The 24,337-nt window shown below is 37.3% G+C and overlaps 1 protein-coding gene across 1 annotated transcript in view; it reads left to right on the top strand.

The window, feature by feature from the left end:
* Window positions 1–24,337, top strand: part of ror1 (receptor tyrosine kinase-like orphan receptor 1) — a 115,173-nt gene that overhangs the window by 87,172 nt on the left and 3,664 nt on the right. Inside the window, exons 4-8 of the mRNA XM_088927798.1 lie at window positions 582–618; window positions 16,194–16,321; window positions 17,496–17,813; window positions 18,963–19,208; window positions 19,918–20,120. Of these exons, the coding sequence (XP_088783924.1) occupies window positions 582–618; window positions 16,194–16,321; window positions 17,496–17,813; window positions 18,963–19,208; window positions 19,918–20,120 (932 nt within the window). The remainder of the gene's footprint in view (window positions 1–581; window positions 619–16,193; window positions 16,322–17,495; window positions 17,814–18,962; window positions 19,209–19,917; window positions 20,121–24,337) is intronic.

Here is a 24,337-nt window from a genome sequence, read left to right as displayed (position 1 = left end):
AGCCATTAAGCAGTTCTGAAAAGTAGAGGGAGAGATTACCATAGGTATGTTTCACTTTCTTTTTACATTTTGTAGTAATAAACATACAGATATTTGGCTTTTTTGAATGAAATATAGCAGTAACAACTCACATAATGACAATGTGAGTAGCCAGTGTGTCTTTAAAATGAATATCAAAATGTCTTCAGCTACGTACGTATTGCATGTGTTTATTTATGTATTGTGGTCTCCTTGAACTGCAGATTCTAAGTCGTTTTACCTTACTGGGGAAGGACACCCCAGTTAAGAAGCAAAAAGCTGCAATTGTAGCTGAGGAAAATGCTATAAACGTAGGACACATGGTAGTGGATATTTTGACAAGCTTTGGGCCAGCAATACAATTAAAGTAATTTAATGTGTAACTTCGTGTTTAACTAAATAAATCTATATAATTTACCCAGTACTGATGATCAAAGGTAAATCTCTACTCCGTCAACATGAGCTTAGTAAAACTGTCTTATAAAACCACCCATGGTTTGCCCTAGCAACATGTGTAAGAAATCTGTGGTCAACTGATAGTAAATTTCTGTGTTCCTTTTCAGGCCTAGTTTCACCCCCGAATCCAGGAAAACCTTTGCCGTAAGTGTATTTTACTTTTGTGTAGTAACCTGCCATGTTTCTAAGCTTTTAAGTGCCTAATATATACCACAAAAGCATTCAAGGAAATGTGACAAAGTTAATAAGACTTATCACGGGTAAGCCGAAGGCAATAACCTCTCTCGTGTGTCTTCAAATGGCACACTTGACAGTTAGCCTAATGCAGTTACAAAAAGACACAGATTACAGTGTTCATTCCAAATATTATGTATAACATCTGTTAACAGCTCCTCTTTAGACTGCCTGGTTTATCTTTTCATATTTGTGTTTCTTGTAATGTTGTGAAAAATCCAGATATGTTAAGGTGCTAGTATTTTAATTCTGTATTCAGCAGAAAACAATATTGTGTATATTTTATTTGATTGCTCTGTTTATTAAGGCAGTTCTTTTAGCAGTTGCATACAGTAAATTACTATTCAGACTGCATATCTAATTAAATACTTATATGACGTGATATATCTTCATACTGTATATAAGCCATATTTGCAAGATATCCAATATTCAGTACTTAATGCAGGAAGGATTTTAATTACATTTCTTCACTTTAAAAGGTATCAGTTTAAATACTTGCCTTATTCAATTTTGAATGCTTAAGTATAAATTTTAGGCAAAATATGTTTAAATACAAGAAGATTTAGATTTAATAGGGAATTTTGAATATTTATTGGATATTAAATCATTGTGGAGAAAAGGACACAGACATACTGTACCATAAGCCAATGCATCATCATAAAAGAAGATTTTTACTTCACTTGCAATACTAGTTCTGAGCAGAAATGTTTTTCTTCCTTCTCTGCACATCAAGCCACTTGGAATGGATGCTATCTGAAAGGATTTATCACAAAATTTGTAATGGTCTGTCTAATCTATAACTTTTTTGAGAACTGTAGAACATGTGTAATAAAACACAAATACTCACTGGTAATCATTCTGCTTTAAAATTGTGAATATATTGAAATCTATGCAGTGCGCACCTGCAACGTGCAGTTATGAAGAATGACTACTGCTCTGTAGCAGTTCTTCCAATGCTGGAATGGTATCTGTGTTTAATGTAATATATTTTTTATTTTTACTTGAAATAGTAGATGGTGCTTTTATGTATTTATTTAAAAGGAGCTCTGCTAATCACAAAATTTTAGGGTTTTTTTAGAATAATTAACACCATCAGTCAGAATCTTTTTATAGATCCGTTATTGCCCTTAAGGGCAGCTCTGATGTACAGCAGTTGCACATTTTTATGAAATGATGTGTGACGAGGCTGTTTGCCATTTTCCAAGGAAATGTTGGAAAAGCAGGATCATAAAGATTGGCCCACTTACAGATTCAGTTTCATTTAAATTTACACTGAGCTATCTTTCTATTTTTAAAAGCACTAATACTTTATGGCAGATCATTCCACATTTTGCAGCAGCAGGAAAATAAGTTGTTGGTTGAACTCTTTTTCTGTCAGCTTGTTACCTAGTAAATCATATCAGTTGTTGATGTCTTCTCAATAAAAAGAACAAGGCTTGTTACTGTGTCTTTTGGATTGAGACCAAACTATATTTTTCCCAGCATACTTTGTAATCTCACAGGATACCATTCCTCCCAACATGTACTTTTACTCATTTACTTTTATAATATTATTAAATTCTGTAATACCTTTAATTTACTAATTCATCACAAACACATTGATACATATTCTTTCATTAAGAGACCTACAGTAATTGTTAGGTAGTGCGCCAGTTTAATATTAAGAACATCAGTAGAGCATAAGAATGGTTCTGAACAAGAGCAAGCCATTGAGCCCATCCTGTCATATTGGTAGTTGCTAACTTTGCCGGATAAAATCTCTGCTTTCTAAACTCCTTGCTTAAATAAATGCTTCCTGTTCTAATGAACTTCCACGGAGTTTCCACTCTGGTTCATGTTTCACTGTTCATTGAGTTAACTTTGTGGCCTCCTCTGTTCAAGACTAAAAAGGTTTAGCTCTTTTAACCTGTCAGAGCAGGACTATCTGGTTGTTCTTCTCTGGGCTGTTTCAGAGCAGCAGTATTTTTTTGCCAGTTGATGACCACAGTTGTTTTAAAGAAGGTGTTAATAGTGCATTATCCAATTTGAATACAACATGATTTCATTTTTACTCATGTAAATATGTATCCTAACATTTTGCTTGCCTTTCTGTTGCTTTCCCACATTGTATAGAAGATGTAAATGAGATCTCAATATAAACAATTTAGTTTTTTCCGTAAGTTGGCCTTTCAAGTTCAGCCTTTCCCATTTTGTATTGATAGTTCATATTTTTGCTACGTGTATACAGTAATATGTTGCACTACTTTAAACACTGTCTGCCAGGCACAGTATCTGCCCAGTTATGAACTTTATATAAATCTTTTCGAATTTCATTTGCTGCTGCTACATTCTAATCCTCTTATTTTTCTATTGAACAAAATATTGAACAAATTCTACACAATTATTTAGGTTTGCATCATTTCCCTTAAATACAGTAATTACCTGGTTTCATTAAGTGACATAATGCTTTCATTGTGCTTCATGTGATTAATGTCATCGTCCTTATGATTACCCTAATAACCTTTATTAGATGACTCCGCACAGAGCACATGGCATGAAGGAAAATCATTATGACAGGACTCTTCATCAAGACATGAAACTGCTTGGCATTTTTATTAATCTGTCAAAACTTCAGTCCTGATCATTGACTAAGTAAACAGTTAGTGTTGGTTGACCTCAGGCCAGGTGTAAGAATTCTCTCATGGCTTCTAGGATTCTGCTTAATTGAATGCTGTATGACAGCAATAAATTTATGAAACAGCACGAGGTATATATCATTCAAAGAGAAAAGCTGCGACAGTTGTGAGTAAGCCACAGATTTCTCCAGATACCCATTTTTTAGTTCCAGCTGCACACAACATGGAAATGAAAAGAACTTAAGGCTCACTGAACCTGAAAAGACCTAGATTTCATACTGTAGGTTAACACAGTAAAACCCCCCAAAAAAGTGATGAGGAAGCACATTCTTTAATAACATGAAGCTTGGCGTGGTATACACAAGGGTGTCCTAAAACACTAAAATCACCTCTTGGGAGTTTTATTTGTTGTATTATTGATACTGTTTTTTGTTATTTAAACACCTATTTGTGACATTAAGAACTTAATAAATTGTGACATAAAATAATCTTTAGGGTACAGTAGTAGTTAAACCCCCATGTGGCTATGATAACTAACGTCTCCATGCAAGCTGAAGCTACCGACGGAGCTATCTGTACACAGTATGGACAATTATCAGTGCCCCATGCATCCAGTTAATTAGATACTTACCTTATCATCCCTGGTATTTTCTCCAGTATTTAAATCCTGCCTCATCTCCTGCTCAGTGCCCTGTCATTCCCTTGAGTGTCCGGCATGTTCCCAAACACTGCTACCCTTTCTCTTGAGGGGTTCCCAGCTTGATTTGCGATCTCGGTGTGTATGCCAGTTTTGACCAATTGTGTACTGACCCTCGCTCGTACCTTTGACCGTGCTCTCGGAGACCCTTACAGTACTTCTTCTTTGAGCATGTATTCTGCATCTTCCTTTGTTGTGTTCGAACTGTGTGTCACTGCGCCCAGCTTCCAGCGCGATGCTTTCATTTTTACTTTCACCTGCCACTTGCTGATCACTTATAGTCGTTCTCCCATCCTTCAGCCACTGGGTACTAAGGTTTCCTCCCACAGTTCAAAGACATACTGGTAGGTCAAATGGCTTCTGGGAAAATTGGCCTGGTGTGAAAGTGTGTGTCACTGTGTGGCCTGCGATGGACTAGTGTCCTGTCCAGGGTGTAACCTGCAACCCTGAATTGGAATGGAGCAGTTGGAATGGATGGATAGAAGTATATAATTAATACATGAAAACTTTCGACATGGTACTGTTGGATGGTGAGCTTCGTGCTGTTCTGTGTGTGTTTTCTGAGCATGAGAACAGTCAATTTGTAGGATACAGTAACGTGTTTTTAATTGATTTTGAGATTCTTCCCGTCAACCCCAGCCCTTCTGCCCTGACCCCATGATTCCAACAGTTTCTGTGATGTATACATTAAAGCAACTCATTCACAGGCTAATAAATGCAATATGTTTTTTTTTTTCATTATGGAGACCACCTGGAAATGCAGCCACTAAGTACAGAGTAAAGAGAACAGTTCTCATTTCAAAAGAACAATGTGGTTCATTGTTGTGTGGAGATGTCAGTCATGCACTTAACCAGTATTGATTCACCTCACACTTCTTTACTTTTTAGAGCTGGTGTGTTGTTTCTTTTCTGGCACAGATGTTTTTACAGTCCAGAAAAAAAAATGACATGGGAAAAAAAAAACTTGCTCTGTGTCCAAAAATAGCCCTTTCTGTGACAGTAACGTTCCAGAACAAGCTGGAAGCCACAGGCATAAAAAAAAAGAGGAAAGGATCTTTGACACTTTTGAGTATCTGTGCTCTTTTAACTATGGTCTGCCTTTCTGTAACCATAGCATGCTCATATAACAATCACGGCACGACACCTTAGGTTTGAATCTCAAAATAACACTGTTAATTTGTAAAACTCCCTTAAACAAAATATCCCAGAAAATATTGGACTTCTCCCATGATTATTGTGTTTCCATCACATAATATCAATAATATATTGTTTTAGCAAGAATTGAATTCCTAAAAAGTAAGAAAAAAGAATAGTGAACAGTACTGAAACCTTAATTTGATTACAATGTTGATTTCACAATATAGCATCCAAAAATGTAAGCCTCCTAGTTTTTTTTACCAAGTTTAATCGATAATATTAAATATACAGTAAATGCTATAAAAGTATACAGTATATATATTATTATTATAGGACCTTGAAATTTGGAAGGGGGATCATTTGGCAGGGTTTTGAAAGCATTCTAAGATATGTTTTTAAGTAATACATTCAGTATTGTTTAATATTTTCGACAGTTGGAAAAGATTAAGGTTGTTGTGGTTACTCCGTCAGATTTGTTTAACTTTTCCAAAGCCTTTCTGAAAAATGATTTTGGCCAACCTTTTGCGCAGTGCATAAAAAGCCATTAGAAAATGTTTTCGTTTTTTATTCTCTCACTCCCTTAAACTGTGATAAGAGTTTGTGTTAATGCAGAACAGACTTATGCTGTGCGTGATTGCTGCTCTATTGATATGATAAAGATTCTCAATTAAAGCCAGAGAAGAACTGTTGCTGTTAACATGAGAAGAATATAATGGCTTATTGTTCTTTATGTTTAACTCATGTCTACTATTATCCTTCTAAATGGTATAAATAAAAATGTATTGAGGCAAAGATTATGTTTTTAACAAAGGTTTGACCCACAATGTGATTCATTGAAAGCCTAGAATGATTATGTACACCATAAACAACATAAAATGATCCTGTAAAAATCAGTTAAATGTACCTTTTCTTAATACTGTTAATAAAGTAATTATATTACAGATTTGGTTTCGAATTTTAGCACAAGATTATACTGAAGTGATTAAGGAGAGTTGGATAGATGCATTGAACCTGCTCTCATAAACTTACCACAATATACAAAGCAAAAAAGGAGAATTTGGCAGTTTAACATAATAAAAAACTGTTTATCAGCTTCAGGGGCACAAAGTGGTATGTGAAATAAATGAATTAATAGAACTTTTACTATGAGGTTTACAACAATTTCCCATTGTAAAATGTTTTATTTTGGTTTCAGCCAGGGACATAATTGAACATAATTATTGAATCGCTAAGCATTATAGGTGAGGTGTGGCTCACATCTATAATCTTACAATGTTGAAAGAAAACAAATGCTATTTACATCTTTTACACACTCCAACATTCATGGTATTGCATTAATGCAGAGTCTTGCTTGTTTTGTTTTGTCTTGCATGTTTTGTTCTATGATATACTTTGGGATGTAGAAGGGGTATTCTTTAACAATGTGTTTATTGATCTAGGAATTAATATGCAGTTTTCTTCCATAGCGAGATGGCCCATTTACTTATGGTAGGCGACAACGAGGCTGGTGAATGAAATATGAGCTGTATGAACACATTTGTGTGTTTTTTTCATTGTTTTTTTTTCTTCATATGCTTTCATATTTGCAGGCAAGGCAGGATGTTTAATGCTACAACAAATGGTGGAAAATTAGACTATTTGTACAGGGAAGCATGGGACACACTTCAGATAGCACTCTTTGCCTACAAATCTTTGTGCTTCTGTGCCAACTATGATGACCTTTTTTACTAATAGGCTTTTTAAATCCCTACCTGTGATACTCATGCTGGGACTAAGAATCCCATTTAACATCCATGGAAGACTCAGTGGCTTTTCAAATCAAGGGCTTCTCTTCCCATTTAGATTGTGGGTGTTGGTTGCTCCACAGGGAGCACATTTGCTCTTTGCTTCTTCACAGTTTTACATGAGAAATGTTGGAAAACAGAAGAAGTTCTTACAAACCTGGTGATCTTGCCACACCAGCAGCCTCGGGGCAGTTCCAATTTATGAATGATTCCAGTGTTTTGGATGCTGTAAACTAATGCAGTAACCTATTCCACATTTGTCTTACTCTAGCGGTTAAAAATGCATTTATCTTTTGTTTTGATGTTACATTTTCCATTTATTTCCTCTCAACACACTTTCTTTTCAGTGCCAGTTTGTAACATGACTTGAACTGATTTGCACTGTGAGATTTTATACGTTTCAGTGAAGATAAATCCTTAGGTTTTTTTTTTCCAAACTGGCAAGGTTTTGTTTTTTATTTACAGTAACACGCCTGCCAGTTACAGTAAAACAGAGAGGCAGCAGTTGGAAACTTGGTCTGCTTCTGAGAAAAGTCCCTGTAGAAACACTTAAAGCATGGGCTGCAGTTTACAAACACATTAAACTTCAATCATTGCAGGGCCATCCCATGACATTTGTTTCCATGATTGCAGGGATATTTTTTTGATGTCTTCCAGAGGAACTATAACCAACATAAAAAAAACAGATTGTCCCATTTACTCATTTAAATGTAGTGAAATGTTATCTTGGAACCTCCAAAAAGCACAACATAAAAAAAAATACATTTCTTGCAGAGTTATTTGTGGCTGCAGATGTCACAGACCGAATTCCTTATTTTTCCACTAGTTCTTTCATACATAGTGCTTCAAAAAGAGGGAAAAGGAGAAGAGGTGGTGTTGTGTCCTGTACCCAGTGTGGCTCCTGTATTTTTTGGAATAATTGAATAATTCCATAACTACACGCAGTTTTACGAGAGACCAAATTTTAAAACGGATTAAGAAACTTGTTCAGTAAAAGAAACCATCCATACATGTTCTAAAGACTTCTTCTAATTCACTGTTGCAGGGGAGCCTGAGCTTGTCCCAGCAATCAATGGGTGCGAGGCATGTCAGCTCATCTAATACACAAACACACACACTCGCACCAGAGCCAATTTTCCCAGAAGCCAGTTAAGCTACCAGTATGTTTTTGGACTGTGGGAGGAAACCACCTGGAGCGAACCCATGCAAAGAAAGGGAGAACATACAGTATAAACTTCACATGGATAGTTCCCCAGGTCTGGAATTGAACCCAGGGCCCCAGCACTGCAAGGCAGCAATGCTTACTACCATAACACTGTACTTACTATAAAAGAGTTCGAGAAAACCGAATTACATGACACCACCATGTGCATAACACAATCAGTAAAATCCAACCAAATTCACTTTTTTTTCTTAGATAATAAGTACTTCTTGGTTTAAATGAGAAATTGAAAATACAAATACTCTAGATTGGTGGATCTTTCATTTTGTTGTTAAATCACTTTGGCCCTGTACACGGTTCTATAGAAAATAGTGCCAATAACTATAAGTTACATATTGGTTAAATTTGACAGAGAACAGTTATGCAATGTCTGTGTTTCACATACACAGTGTACAAAAAGAATTGAGTACATCCTAGAAAAGCTGATGGTTTACACAACTGTGCTATGACTTGGTTGAATGAGAAGGAAACAGCATTTTCTTCAAATAAAGCCTGATGTCAGCTTGTACCAAAGAAGAGATCAAAACAATAGCAAAAGTCAAATGAGAAAACAGGATAATGAGCTCCTGCCTTAAGTGAGTTGAAAAATGGTAACGCCGTAATTGAAGAAATCACAATGCCAAGTTGTGCTGTCCTTTGGCGCAGTAAGAGAAATGGGTCCAGTCACCATGAGGTTTCCTGTGGGTGGGCTGAGATGCAAATAAGTTAGGCTTGAGTTGAGAGTCGTTGCCAATAAAGTTGACAACATGAATACCTGTTGTCAGCCTTAGTGAAACACTGTATCATGTGACTGCCTTAGTCCAAGTGGGAAAAACTGCAGAGCAGGCACTTTAGCATGTTTGCCATGTCAAGCTTTTGGGGGAATATAAAAGGATAAAAAATTAAATTGATGGAGAATGTTTTGAAAGGATTTGTGGTACAACAATTGGTCTTCAGAATGAGGAGAGCTTGTTCCTTTTCCTAAGGCCCAGATGCCAGTGAATAATGTCCATTTCACATAGTCAAGAAGAAGCCCAAGAAGTGTAAATATTCAAATGCAGAACCTCCCAAGAAGGCAGTGAGGTTCACTGGCTCCTAAGCACTACATTTTTCCTTAAGTGTTTCCATGAAAAACATTGCCTGCCAAAATATTTTCTTCATTTCTCTCTGTCTTCAACATTTTTCCATGTGGAAATATTTGGAAATCAAACTGCAAATATGAATGAAAGTTGTAAAGGTTAGGAGTTTTCTTTAGTTCTAAATGAGGTCCAATACCAGCATGGCCAAGTACCTGTATCTTCAGATCCCCGTCTATACAGTATGTGCATTTATTGTTATGGGTTTGTTTGGTTATTCATCTTAAAGTTCTTTTTCTATTTATTAAATATATTTATTAACTTGTTCTCTTGGAATAGTTCCTTTACATATGAAGTATGTAAAGTGAAAATTATGTATCAGACTATGTTAGAGTTTTTCCTTTCATTTTTGTTCTCAGATAGGTTGAGGATGTCAGAATGAGCAGCGATTTATCTTGATGTCCCTTCGTTTAAGTTGGCTGCGTTTCGTTTTCCAAAAGTTGAGCCCAGAGTGTGTCTTTATTACAGTTCTCCAGCATCAGATTATTCACACACTCCAGGAAGCAGACATGGTGCCAAACATGTGTGCTTTTGTTCCTCAAGTACCAGCAGTTTGGAGTGCTGTGATTACAATCTACAGGCAGTGTTGTATATCAGCATTCAAAATAAAAAGGATGCTTTCTTTCCCTCTCTCTCACGTAGTACATTTAGAACATGCAAACGCATAACGAATAGTTCTGAAGTATTTGATAATATTATGTTCTGCCATCTGGGTCACAGAAACAAAAATATATCACTGCATTTTCAATGTGATTATTCTCTCTTCTGCATATCCAGTATTGTTTAGTGCCAAGTTATGAAATGACACATGAAGAAGAATCCAGAGCTGAAATGTAGTGTTTCTTTTCTTTACCTTTCATCCTGGAATTAATCTTTACCTGTTCCTTTGAAATGGAGTCAATGAAGAAATGTACTTCCTGACATCTGTGAGGCCTGATCCAATAACAAAAAATGAAATTGGACATTTCACCCCTGTTCATTTTCTGTGGGTGGTTCCCTTTACAGACTATTCTCAGGTTTATTCATCAATTTACTGCCGCCTGGAGCAGACTCGCATATTAAAGATTTGGCTTGATGTTTGAAAGGAATCCTTGCTTTCCATTCTAATGTAATCAGTTAACTTTGAGATACAATTTCTCAGACATAATCCTTTAATTCTTGTAGTATTTCAAGTATTTCTGGAAGGAGGCTCAATCTGTCACCTTCAGGCTTGCTTCAGGTTTGCTGTTGGGACCGGAAGTGAGATTAGAGAAAGTCCATTTTCTTACTTTACTTTAAGTTCTCTCCTACCCTTCAGTCATTCCGTCTTAAAAATTATTTTAAATTAAACACAGAAGTAGAACATGGGCCCTGTTCAGAAATGATGGAGCAGTGAGTGAATTCTTACAATATTGCCGTTAAGAAGTATGACATTACCCTTGCAAAATACAGCTCAGTTTCTCCATAAATGAATTGCAGATACTGTGTTATCAACATGGAAGTTAGCTCTCACTTCATCTCTCTCTGAGGAAAGGTTTGTACAACTTATGAAAGGCATCCCTCAAAGTGCACTTATTATTCTGTTCTAACAGAATGATCCGTTTCGCCATTGCCCACAAATAGAAACCCTAGAGCCTTTTTGCTTTATAAATGTAACTGCAGTTGCATGTCACTAAATTTGATTTCCTTGGTTGATTAAAGTGATTGTTATTTTTGAATGTCAGGGAAATATTATTATTGAGGTACTCACATTAGTAGTTAAACTGCTTCCTTGAGTTTTAATGCTGGCTCTGAAAAATGAAACTTATTGTATTAAATTGATGAACATGTAACAGTCAATAGAGCCCCCAGGTGGAATTGTTTTTAGATTTGTTTTGTCTTATTCATGTCATAGAAAAGGAGCACAAATGTGCTTATTTGTAAAAGGATAAAAACATAATAGTTGAGAATTCTATAAACCACACTGTTCTGTACATCAAGTGCAAAAACTTGTTTAAGTATGAAATCTAATATGTAGTCTTAAACTGCATGCTTTTTCTTTTCCGAATTTTGGATGTCTTTAATTTTAAGTAAAGCTTTTCAAAAGCCAAAAGGTTCCCGCAGAAGACAGGAAAGCAGATACCCCATCAGGAATGTAAGGCAAATTGAAAACAGGAAATTAAGAGAAACTTCTTAACTTTGGCAAAGAGTGCATTCCTTCTTGTTCACCTATGAACTCTTAAATTGAGCTTCAAACCCCTGCAAACTGTGCACAAGATTTGAAAGCATCATGAGAATTTTATTCTTGAAATTATTTTCACAAGCTCTCACGGCTTGGTTTCTTTTCCAGTTCAGTTATTTTTGTACATTATTTTACTTTTTGCCATTCATCTTGTTGTTCGGCTTGGTGGGGGGAAAAAGTCAGAATGTGTTAAAAGTACTGTATATAATATAAAAGTATAAAATATTTAAGCAGTGCAAAATATTTTTGAAATCATGTCAAGGAACATTTTTTTCTAAAGAGATTTGGACTTTTTTTTCCAAAAACCCATCATGGCTGAAAGTCATACTTTAATGTTGAAGCCATAGGCATTTTAATAACAGTGAGAATAGCCCAGCAGGAACAGTAACATAGTGCAAATTTCAGAGTGATTAATATGAAAAACATTCCCTGAATGGAGAATTCAGGGATGTTTATTGGTCCCAAGGGATTTTGTATTAGCTTTGGTCAATGAAATCCATTATCTCTGTGGAACAAGCATACAAAATTGATATCTTCATAGCCTAAACCTTCTGTGGGTAAATGTTTGATGTTGGTGAAAAGTAATTCTGCCACTCACCAGCATGTTTACGGTCATTCCTCCTGTTTTGTTGGTGCTAATAACATAACTTTACAGCAAAACATCTCTGTCACCTACAGATAGAACTGTGTCTAATAAAAATTGATACATCTTCACTTTGGTGTACTTCTTGAAAAGTAGGCTTTCTCAGGGTTCCCAGTCTGGGAAACTGGGACATCTCACAATGTCTGTGCTGCCACACTTGGTTGCTTGGTTGATCTTGGCTCTCACACTTCCTCTTGTAGATGTACCTGGTTGAAGCACATCTGCTCCTCATAAGAAAGCCAGCTGACGTAAATAGAAGACAGTCCTTGCTACTTTAGACCGCATCAGCGAATTGGAACTTAAAACGAAAAGATGGAACAAAAAACAATAAAATAAGAAGGAGCACTTAAATCAAAAGTCAATTTAAAGTCTTTTTTTATACTATTGTGGCAATTTGAATTTGATGAATAAGTTTCAATCAGTCCATAGCAGTGAAATTGAAATGGATTTGTCCTCCTGAGCACCCCTGCCATTCTCCCATGAGATGATTCCCCACAGAGTGCAAGTCTGGCCTCTGTAAGGCTTTCAAGTTGCGAGGTGGATCCTTTTTATCAAAGCGAGATGAGAATGCGCAGTGGTCGATTCCTGCCTGAACCCCAGTGTTCCTTGACTCTTCTGTAATGATAAGCACATGAGATGCATTTCTCCTGAATGGCGGGCCGATATATCTGGTGTGGTTTATCCTCAGTACATTAAAGGGGGCTACATCGTAAGTGCTCGCAGCTGCTGTTTTTATATGCAACTCTGCCAAACCCAGGTCAGGGAGATTAGAAAGCCTAGAAGACCTAAGATACCTGTAGGGCTTCTCCATCAAATCGGTCAACAGAGCGTTTTCCTTTTTGTAATCATACAAAATCCACGATACCAAGAAAATCCACTATACAAAATACCATCCAGGATTTTTGAATGACTTTGAAGCTTATGCATATACAGTATTTAATATTTTCAATGGAAAAATCTGTGAAAAATGAGAAACTTGTTCTGTAGCTGAACTGGGAGTTGTCCGGAGTCGAGTGATAAGACCCACCTGGCTTGGAGTATCTAGAGACCTTTAACTACCTGTTCCCTCCCTGACTACAATCTCCATTGCATACAGATGAGACCCCTTGAAAGGGCACCAAGCGTTTTGGTCCAAATCCTGCTAGAGAAATAAAAGCTGGGGTACTCTAGGAGCAATCCGTAGAAAACAAGTCTTACATGCTCCTAATGAAAAGACACGGTGTTCTGTTATGTCAAAGACCTATAATCGTTTAACTCTTAACTGCCTGACAGTTCTTATTAACCAATTTAAAACTATGGCTCAGAGGAGTGTCAGACTTTTATTATAATAAATTGTGAAGTATGCCGATCCATCTTCCCAATGTGTGGCTGTATGTCTCTCTCAATGTTAACTTGGCACAGAACATCCCAGTAGTCCCAAGTCAAACATGTGTTTAAATATCCTGCTTCTTCCCCCTGATTCTTTATTGTTTTACCGTGACAGGATCCACAAGGATTTGTAATTCATATCCACAACGGCGCTGCCGAATCCATCCATGTGTGTGTATCCCAACTGGGATGCTTCCTTTTAACATGTTCAAATCTGTCTCCAGCAAAAAGACTATTTTTTGCATCTGAACCGACCCCTGTTAGATGACTATTGTATTTGGGGAGTTTATGTATATTTTTGTTATGTTTTTATTACATTTTGTGTAGAAGATTTATGATCTGAAAGACTACAGCATGCTCTGTTAAATGTCCAAATAACTTTAATTAAAAATTCAGTTGAATATATGTGGCTAGTATGAATGAAATCTGAAGGGGGGTAGTGTCTATTGTAAAAAAGACTGGGTAAACCTTACTGTGCAAATAGCGACTTGTTTTTTTTTTGGTCTTCTAGGGTGGCTCATTTCCTCAAAGCACAGACAGCAGACAGCCTTGGGTTTGGATGAGTGAAAGTAGTAATTTGCTAAAAATTGAGTAACGGTTTTGTGTGGTCTTTTATCGTGTCATTTGAAATTGTCTTTTATTTAGTTCCACTACCTATGCCGGCTCTAGTTTTAAAGGAACATGTCCTTTAAAGAAAAGGAATAAATGAGTGAGGGTGAAGATCAGAGTAGGATTATGTTGCTTTTAATCTCATTTTTTAGGTGTCAGAGGTGTGGAAAGAGTCTAGCAACAAACCAAATAATAAATGGCCGTTTACTTATTATGTTCATCTCATGTTCTCAATAGGAAAACAATATTCATCTTCTAACATAGAACTATAGCCTAAAATTATCATCTGTTTTATTGTTATTTTTGTTTTGGTAACTCTTCCGTTGTTGGATTCAAACAATTGGATAATTTGACCTTTAAGTTCTCAGTGGTTGATTACAAACTTTTCATAACACATGCTGTTTTTTGTCCGCTCCATACTAATGTACAAATTTCATGACAACATAAGAGTGTCTCTGGAAAACACATTAGCAGCTCAGGGCAAGGGTGATGATTCATGGGTCTTTAGTGGAGACACAACCTGCAGCTTCACAGTGAAGACGCTTGCATGCCAGACGAGTGGTGAAGTCTACAAACATCTCCGACTCTTCATTACACCCTGTTGAACACCATCCAACAGCTGGCAACAACCCCTGGGGCAGGAAACTATTGGGTTACAGTGCCCAATGTTGAGCGCTATGGCAGGGGTGCGCAGTCTGTACCACCGCATTTTAATAAAGCCAAATGGGTCAAAGACGTTTTACTGTAACTTTAAAGGTTTCCGTCTGTGATGAGACAGATGGCAAAATTTAATAATACAAACATCTGCTTCTTATCTCCTGCCCCAGTAATATTCTGACACCCAAGCTGTGCAGCCACTCAGTTTCAGTCTGAGTGTGCCTCCATTTCCGTGTTCATGTCTGTATGTTTTTTTAAAAGGACAGATTTGAATGTACATCAAGTTTGCTGGCAGAACTCCAAAATTCCTCTTGCTTGCTCGTTAAGTCAGAATTAAGATGCTTATTGTTTTACCAATATTATACAAAAGATGGCGCAGAGCTTTTATATAATGAAAAATGACCTCATATCCCCTTAGTTAATGATTTTCAGTACCGTCCCGTGACAAGGAGACTGCTCAGTGCTTTATAAAAGGCTTATAACAGTTCAGTAAGGTTATATCTTTGAACGTGTTCTGGATATTATGACTTGCTGTGCACACTTGCCAACACATACTAATAGTATAAAGATTTGATGTTCGATTATATAGTAGTTCATTTGTTTTAAATTACATGACATGCTTCCTAGAGAAAGACATTGTATGCAAATTATACCGAATTTCAAACACAAGCAGAAACAAATCTGTTTCATAATACTGTGGGGAATTGAATTTGATGAATACCCTTCACGTAATCCAACTCTGTGGATCTGTCCGTGAAATATACGGAGTTCTGTCTCTCTCTACGTCCCTATAACTCAGTTTGCAACAAAAGTCTGCATGAAAGTTTTTTTTCCAGTGAAAACTACTGCTCCCTAGTGGCCTGTTGATAACTAGCTGTAAGTAAAAGCAGATGTTTTGCATTCGGCCAGGACTGTATAACTAAGGAATCACGGTGCCCTGCATACAGAGACATATTTAAACACACTAGGATGTATCATTTTTGTAGAATTTAACTGAAAAGAGCTTTTAATACCAATTAAGTTCAGTTAAATAATAATATAGCAGCAGGATCACTGTAAAAAGTGGACGAGTTGAAGTAAAAAGTGTAAGAAGATGTTATTTATTTTTTTTATCCCAATCCACACACGTGTGTGAGAAGGTGGGGATGAGGGGTAAGGGATCTTATTAAGTTTCTTTACTTTTCCTTTTTATTTACTTTTTGGTATTGTATAATTATTCTCCCTTCACAAATTTCACAGTTTGTATACTCAAAACATGTACTCGCCATTATGTAAATCTGACATCATATGCTTAGTATTTCAACATGAACATTTTTGACAGTACGAAACTGTAAAGGTGCTTTTATTTGTTTCTCTAGTGTTCAGTCACTGCTCAGTAGTGGTAATGGTGGAACTGTGTCCAGTGAATGCCCAGTGTGATCTTTATTTGCTTTCCCAGGGATGAGTACGATGAGGAAGGATTCTGTCAGCCCTACAGAGGCATCGCTTGTGCAAGGTTCATTGGCAACCGGAGTATTTTTGTGGATTCACTACAAATGCAGGGTGAAATTGAAAATCAGATAACAGGTATTTATTTATTTGGCTTTGTCTTTTGTTAAAATATTACAACATTTTATTTTTATATTCCACCTTAAATACACACATATCAATGGAAATCAGATCAGGTTGAATGTTTCTGAGGCTTATTTGCAGTACTTTCAAGATTTTACTCCAATTAAAACTCCGAAGGAAAATAACCCATAATTGTCCACAATGGACAATGCAGATGGACTTAATCTGTTCTATACAATTAAAATCTCATATTAACAGAGCATGTGACTGCATTCTTATAGGGTATGTGTTTCTTAATAAGCATTGACAATGACACAATGTCACTGGAGTAAAGTATAAAGTATGAGAAATAGATGTTGATCTATTGAAACAGATGAGCCACAAGACTGGCATGTTCTACTGTGACCATTTTGTTTTGTTCCAGAATGTTACCTTTGAATTATAATAGGGAGCAGGTTCCAAAAACAGGTGTCATTTAATCCAGTATGATGTGCATAAACTAAAGTGTTTTTTTTTTATATCAGGCTTGCCTTTGGTTCCAAATAAAGTACATATATCTTGTTTTCTATCTTTGTTGACACAGCTTGTTTATTATGCAATATTTTAAAATTAATTTACTCTCAAGGCATACTCTAAAATCATGATCACAGAGTGCTACATCTGTTAAAGGTCCAGTATATCTCCAGGAAACATGTCTTTGGCAGCCAGAGTATTCTCTTCTGTCTCTGTCCTAAAGTTCTATAAAATGTAAAATACTTGACAGGGACAGGGTCTATACTGTCATTTGAAGTTTAATAACCAATGCGGTATAATGTCTTAGTAGCCAACAAAAGGCAGTGAATGAAATAGTCTGGGAAAAATTGATATTTCTTTGATGGCTGTGACATTATAGCGAACTTACACTTAATTGCATTACTGTGCTATACTGTATGTGCTACATCTGAAACTTTAGAAATATAACGACAGGTTTGTCTGCTGTGACTAATGTACCCGAGGAAAGATGTCTGAAATAGAGAAGTTGGAATTGGAAAGTGTGGAATTGGAGACGGAAGCTAGGGTACTTATTATGATTTAATATATATAATACATTTGTATAACAAATGGTCAAAAAAAGTTGTGTTTTTTACTGAGGAAATAGAGACCTCTGTTGGTTTTCAGAGCGGCTTTGATTTTTTTTCCCTTTTCTTAGCGGCTTTCACGATGATCGGCACCTCCAGCCATCTGTCAGACAGGTGCTCCCAGTTCGCCATTCCCTCCCTCTGCCACTTCGCCTTCCCCTTCTGTGACAGGACGTCCGGAGTGGACAAGCCCCGCGACCTGTGCAAGGATGAGTGCGAGATCCTGGAAAATGACCTCTGCAAAACGGAGTACATCATCGCCAGATCCAACCCCGTCATTCTCAAGAGGCTCAAGCTGCCCAACTGCGACGACCTTCCTGCCTCCGACAGCCGCGAAGCAGCCAATTGCATGAGGATTGGGATCCCCATGGCAGAGCCCATTAATAAGAGTAAGACCCGGAGACGTGGATTGTCCATCGCTGTGTGCCAGTGGTGGTCCTTCCCCTGAAAACTTTTTGAAATGATTGCCCTTTCTCTTTATCTCCCTCCCATCTCTAGCTTATATAGCACTTTTCTGGGCACTCCACTCAAAGCGTTTTACAGGTAGTGGGGACACCACTCCACCACCACCAATGTGCAGCCCCACCTGAATGATGCGTCGGCAGCCATAGTGCGCCAGTACGCTCACCACACATCAGCTCTCAGTGGAGAGGAGAACAGTGTGATGAAGCCAGTTCATAGATGGGGATTATCAGGAGGCCATGATTGGTAAAGGCCAATGGGAAATTTGGCCAGGACACCGGGGTTACACACCCACTCTTTTCAAGAAACGCCCTGGGATTTTTAATGACCACAGCGAGTCGTCAGCCTGTCCTTGGGTTCATGAGTAGCTCAGCCAGTAAAGGCGCTGGTGTAGAGAGCAGTTTGAGATCTGTGATCCAGATGTCACTGGTTCAAAGTGACTGACTGTAACTGACACTGCTACAAAACGGGCTCAGCGATGCTGGGGGCAGGGCTGGAATGACCTGCCCAGGCCTCCTTCACTGCCTAGTGATCCTGGTGGTTTAGTGGATGTCTGCACACTTACAGTGTCAGTGAGGGACGCAAATCTCCTCAAACCCCTCCTGAACTTCCTGTATGTGGCCTCTGTGTAGCTCATAGCTTGTCAAAAGAGGAATAGTTCAATGGAGCCGATGTATACAGTACTTTCTTATTTTTCCCTTTTGGGTCCAGGGATCATTTCTGTATGCCAAGACAGAAAGTCGCAGTTAGCAAACCCAAATTGAACAGGTATAAAAAAAGCAATTGCCAATTCTAATTTTTCTGAAAAGGAAAAGAAAATCTGTAAATTTGACTGCTACAAAATTGTCTGGAGAAGGGTTTAAGGAGTCATTGTTTCTAATATTAACATGCTCTGTCAATTTTTCCTTTTTTTATTGTATTTCTTTTACAAACTGTTCGTCTCTTTGCCAAGCAGTCATTAAATTGATATGCCTGTGTGCACATCTGGCACATCTGTGCTTGAAGTAGTTTGAAATGGGTTTCTCACAGGGCTGTACAGCTGTTCTGAAGGAGACTGTGCTGTCTGACTTTTCTAGATCACAAGTGCTACAACAGCTCTGGTGTTGAGTATCGGGGGACCGTCAGTGTTACCAAGTCAGGTCTGCAGTGCCAGCCCTGGAACTCCCAGTACCCCCACAGCCACACCTTTTTAGCAGTGAGGTACCCAGAGTTGAATGGGGGGCACTCGTACTGCCGGAACCCTGGCAGCCAGCATGAGGGTCCCTGGTGCTTCACCCTAGATGACTCTGTCAGGATGGAGCTGTGTGAAATCCCAGTCTGTGGTGAGAACTACATATTAATCAGAATTCCACTCAGTATTTGCTTATGTAAACCATAAACTGGCTACACCGAATTTTATTGTCAGAAAAGCCTTATTCAACTCGTAATGAGATATCAAATGTGATCATTGTTCAGCTTTTCACTGCCACATGAGAGCTGAATTATTTAATTCTAAGTACTGTTGGTCAGCTTTGATTGTTTCCTTGTCCTACATTGTTTCTTTGAAAATGTAAAGTTCCTGCATTTTATTTTGTCTTATGTTGAAGGAGGACTAATTAACCTGCATTTATGAATTAAAAAATAACACTGTCAATCCACACTACAATTACTTGGTTTCCAAATAATTTGCAAAGTTCAACTACATGGTACAGAAAGATATTTTTCTAGGTAATTTATATATTTTTTAAAATAAAAGAAAGTAATAAAAATGGTGCCCAGACCTCTTTTATCTCTCCTGAGGGGCACATAAATAAAATATTTAGCACTATATTTAATTTACACCTATTCCTTCCTCAAAAAAGCCACAGTGAAGAGGTTGTAAAGTGCCAGACAATTCTTTTGGGGTACTAATTTAAGAGTCCCTGTGGGCAGTTATAACAGTCTAAAATTTGTCTGTTTAATTGTGTAATGTGAGGATTTTTTTTTTCGTTTTACAAACATGTGGGGAGAGTGTCTTTAAACAAGAGAAGGCATTATCTTTTCATCCTCCAGACTTCAAGGAGAGCAGTAAGATGGGGATCCTCTACATCCTGGTGCCGAGCGTGGCCATTCCTTTGGCCATAGCCCTGCTGTTCTTCTTCATCTGCGTCTGCCGCAACAACCAGAAGACCTCCCGGCCCCCGGCCCAGAGGCAGCCCAAACCAGTACGCGGCCAGAACGTTGAGATGTCCATGCTGAATACGTATAAGCCTAAGGTTAGTGACTGTAGCACAGCCGGTGTAAAAATGTACTGTCTTCTTGGCCTGGATGAATATAAGAACAGCCTAAGAACATCTGATTTCATTGTATTCTGTGGTGTGACAGGCCCCAACTTCAATATGGTTCCTCACAGGGCCAAAGTGAGCATTGAAAAACTCACAATGGCTTGATTATCCAATGAAGACATCTTTTTACCGTAGCAAACCCCGTGAGTTGCCCTATTCCAGCTAACCTCATGACACCCTTTTTATACCAATCATTCCTTTAATCACACCCATATGAGAATTCACCTTCTAACTCTTCACCAATTTTCCAATTAACTAATTGTCCCCCAGAGTGTCTATTTAGAGAAATTTAATGGCCTAAAGTGGCATGACAGCTGTAAATGTTAGTCTATCTTGACCCGGCCTGCTGCACATCGCAATGTAACTGCAGAACACATGAGATGGTAAACAAGGAGAGCTGAACTCTTGTGTGTGTTACTTTATTGTTGTTGTAAGCCAGCTGTGCCTGTGCTTCAAATTAAGGTTTATGGTCATCCCATAGACTTTCATGGTCCAAATGCTGGCATTTTTTGGACACTGATTTTTCTATGCTTTACGGCTTGAGATGCAGCAGGCAAGTACATCATGTCCCTATCAGCTCAGTGCAGTGAGTGGCAGTCTGTGGTCATCACGTTTAGTTTTATCTAATACACAGTGGTCAGATATGAATGTAAATGGTGTGCTGTTAAGTCTATACTTTCAGTCCCAGCATCAGGAACTCTCAGGTGGCACAAAATCAGGGAAAAGCAAGCACTTTAACTCGCAGTGAACAAACAGTACAATAGGCTTTTAATTCCTCTTTTTTCCCTCTCCTTTACTTTACACTGCTTTTGTTTTGTCTTTGAACATTTTAACTGTTTTTCTAAGGTTGCTTTCCTTTGTGTTCAAATTGAGCTGTTCGTAGCTTTTTGAAAACTTCTCATATCTTTTACTTCTTGATGCAGACATCCAGCATAAAGCAAAGTTTGCCAGCACATGGAAGTCATTTGCCAAAAGCCCAGGAATCTTGGTGTGGTGGTGTTCTTATTATTTTGCATTCTTCTGGTACAACGCGGCATTCTCTGGATAGTATATAATTCCCCATTGCTTTGACAAACCAAACCACCACAAACCCTGTGGTATTTTGACTTCTGAAGTAACATTGTTGTACACTTTCATCGACTTTCCAAAACAAACAGTGTGGAAGTCAGTTTTAAAAACGGCATCCGAAGAAAGCACAGGAGATGGTGTTGTGTATCTGAAGTTGTGAAAGCGCTGTCTGAAGCTCGAGGTTTGTTCTGCTTGCTGTGTGGCCATGCTGGGGAGCTGATTTCTGGCCTCCAGATCTCCATCGGTCAGGTCACAGACCTTCAGGAGTAGGGAGAGGAAGGGGGACTTTCTTCAGGAGTCAATCAAAATCTATTCATGATAAGCTCTATTCTTTTTATCGACAAAACCATAGCCAGCATCACAATGACATCTTTTGTGTGTTTCCTGGTGTCTCTATGATCCTATAGAGATCTCCTTACAATAGACTCGAGTCCGTACTCATTGCGTATATTTCTCATTTGCACAAATATTATAATTGTGGTGTTTCTGTCCAAAGGGTTATGCTGTTAATTTAAGTATTCTTAGCCCTTTGCCTATCTCTCACAGGCTGTTTACTTTCTATTATTTTTTTTCTTTTTGGCCAGCACATTCATGAAAAATAACTCAATGTTTATAATGCACTATTCTGAGTTTAAAAATAGACTACTATTTGTCCTTGTTTTGTAGTATTTCTTAAAAGAAGAGTCATTTTCTGTATTAACCTAGCCTAAGTAAATATATGTTTTAGGAATGGGTATACCACAACAAGGAAGTAGTTGAGAGGTTATATGCAGTATTCAAGATGTGTAAGAGATGACTCTTGAACATTTAGTGAGGGAATGTGTCTTTCTGTCCTTGGGACACTTCGTCCGAGGCACGGTATTTTACACTACATCAAAGTTTTAACTGTTTTCTAAGATTCAACAAGTGTCACTGTCTTCCTCTACTGTACATCACAAGATAATCAGGAATGAGACAGAAGCTGGGAAATGTTTTCCATGACATTGAGTTTACATTGGCCAGTAGCACTGTGCATTCTTCAAAAAACAATTTACACTGGGTACAGCACAGAATTGTCAAACAACAAGCTTGCGGATTTATGGCCTCTAGCTTAGACGTCTATTTAATTTCTGCATACTTATGGCCCTGGGTATCTTTCCCAGTGTCACTGCGAACAAGCCCAATCCTGTTATAGGTCATAGAGGGGTCACTGTTTATGACAAGTATTTTGTAAACCATGAGGAAGATTGAACTGAGCTTTGGCTTCAAGGATCTTCTGTAACATAAAACATCTGTCCTTTTTGCAATAACACTGATTTCCGCTTGCTTCCCCACAGACTGTGGCTTCTGTCAGGAATTTCATTTTTTCATTTTGTGTTATTGGGGTTTCTCATCCTCTCTGACCTTTCATCTCTTGTTCAAAACTAGCCCTTTAGTCTGTAACCACACCGAGTGTATTTTGGTAATGAAGCAGTTTTAGTTAAAAAAAAAATCTACCTGAAACGTATCATAATGGTAAACAAAAAAAAAGGTGTAACAAACTATCAGATCTCTTCCAAACAGAGAAAGAATAACAAAATTGTTGTATAACTCATTGCACAACAGTATTCTCCCTCTATACATAAAAAGTATATATGACAAAAAATGTCGAGTCTTTGAGTTTATGCAAATTTACATCCTCTGGTAAAATTAATCTACAATTTAACTCACCTCAGTGTTCACATTGAATAAGATTTTTTTCTTATAAGTTTTTATGTAGTCAAAGTATGATCTGCTTATGGTTGTTTTATTGGTTATTGGCTAAAGGAGCTGGAGAATTAATAATTTTGTGAGATAGAACCACAACTGTAGTGATACAAGTAGGAAAAAGGCTAATGTCTACATAATTCAAAGAGTAACATGTAAGTTTTATCTTTATTTTGTGTATAGGTAGTGTTTGTCCTAAGGGGTCATTCCACTCTAGGTTTGAAAGCTATAATTAAATAATTCAGTATTTTATGACTGGTCAAAGGTCAAACTGATTCGGATTAACCACTGAGGAGTGCAGTGCAAACAATGAGTATGACCAGAAGGGTCAAAGTACATTTCTCTGAAGATTTACAAGGAAGGATAACTTTAAATTTTATCCTCTGAAAATATATTCATTCCAACAACAAATGCAATAAATTCAAGTTTGCTTCATGGAATGCTATTTTAACTTCTTTAGCTTTTATGCAGTTCAGAAGTTCAATGGTTCCATAAAAAGTGAGGTGCAATAAAAGTACTATGGTCGTGCTTTTGGAATTTTTTTTTGAAAGCTGTAACAGATCTGCACTTATTCTGTGCTTACTGCTGGGGTCTACAGTTAAAACAAATGGTTTGACTCAATACTTAACTGACTATTAACTAACTATGCTATTTGGAGATTTTTAAAGCGTCTGGTACCACCTACTGGTGCTTGCATGTAATTTCAGTTTAAAGTAAAATGTTCCAGGGTAAATTTGCACAAACGCAAAGACTCCATATTTTTCTCATATAAATATTTTGTGCATATCCAATCCCCCTACCCCTGGGAGCTTCATACTAAAAACTGTATAAATATCAGAGAGCGTCAAGGCAAATCACAAATGTTATCAATTTGTTGGTTTTAATTGCTATATATAGATACGCTGGTTTAAATAAATGAGCTATATTTTTATGTAGGTTATAATCGACATTTTTGTATTTAGAAGCCTGTATATTGCCTACCAATTATAATTAAATATCACATTTGTATAGCTTCTCTGTGTATTACATATTTTTAATTAGTTGTTTCTTCTAAAAAGACAGAAAAGGTGTTGTATTTACAGATGGTCATGATGTGCTAAACTGAATTGCTAGATCAAAAATAATAACATTATTATTATTATTACCTGTTGTTGTTGTTGTTGTTATAGCTTTTCTGGACATTCCATTAAAAACATTTTCCTCTCAATTGTGTGCTGCAAAGAAAAGATGGATTGTGACTTACTTTTGAAGTTGTTTTTTTTATCTGCATTCAAAACAGCGATCTCTTCTGTTATTTTCTTTTACACGAATTCACCCTCTGAATCAGACTGCTAATACTGTGTTCCTCGTCATGA

The sequence above is a fragment of the Atractosteus spatula genome, chromosome 11 (assembly GCF_055471065.1).
Source record: "Atractosteus spatula isolate fAtrSpa1 chromosome 11, fAtrSpa1.hap1, whole genome shotgun sequence".
In the NCBI taxonomy this organism is placed as follows: Eukaryota; Metazoa; Chordata; class Actinopteri; order Semionotiformes; family Lepisosteidae; genus Atractosteus; species Atractosteus spatula.
This window is presented reverse-complemented; position numbering and strand designations above follow the sequence as displayed.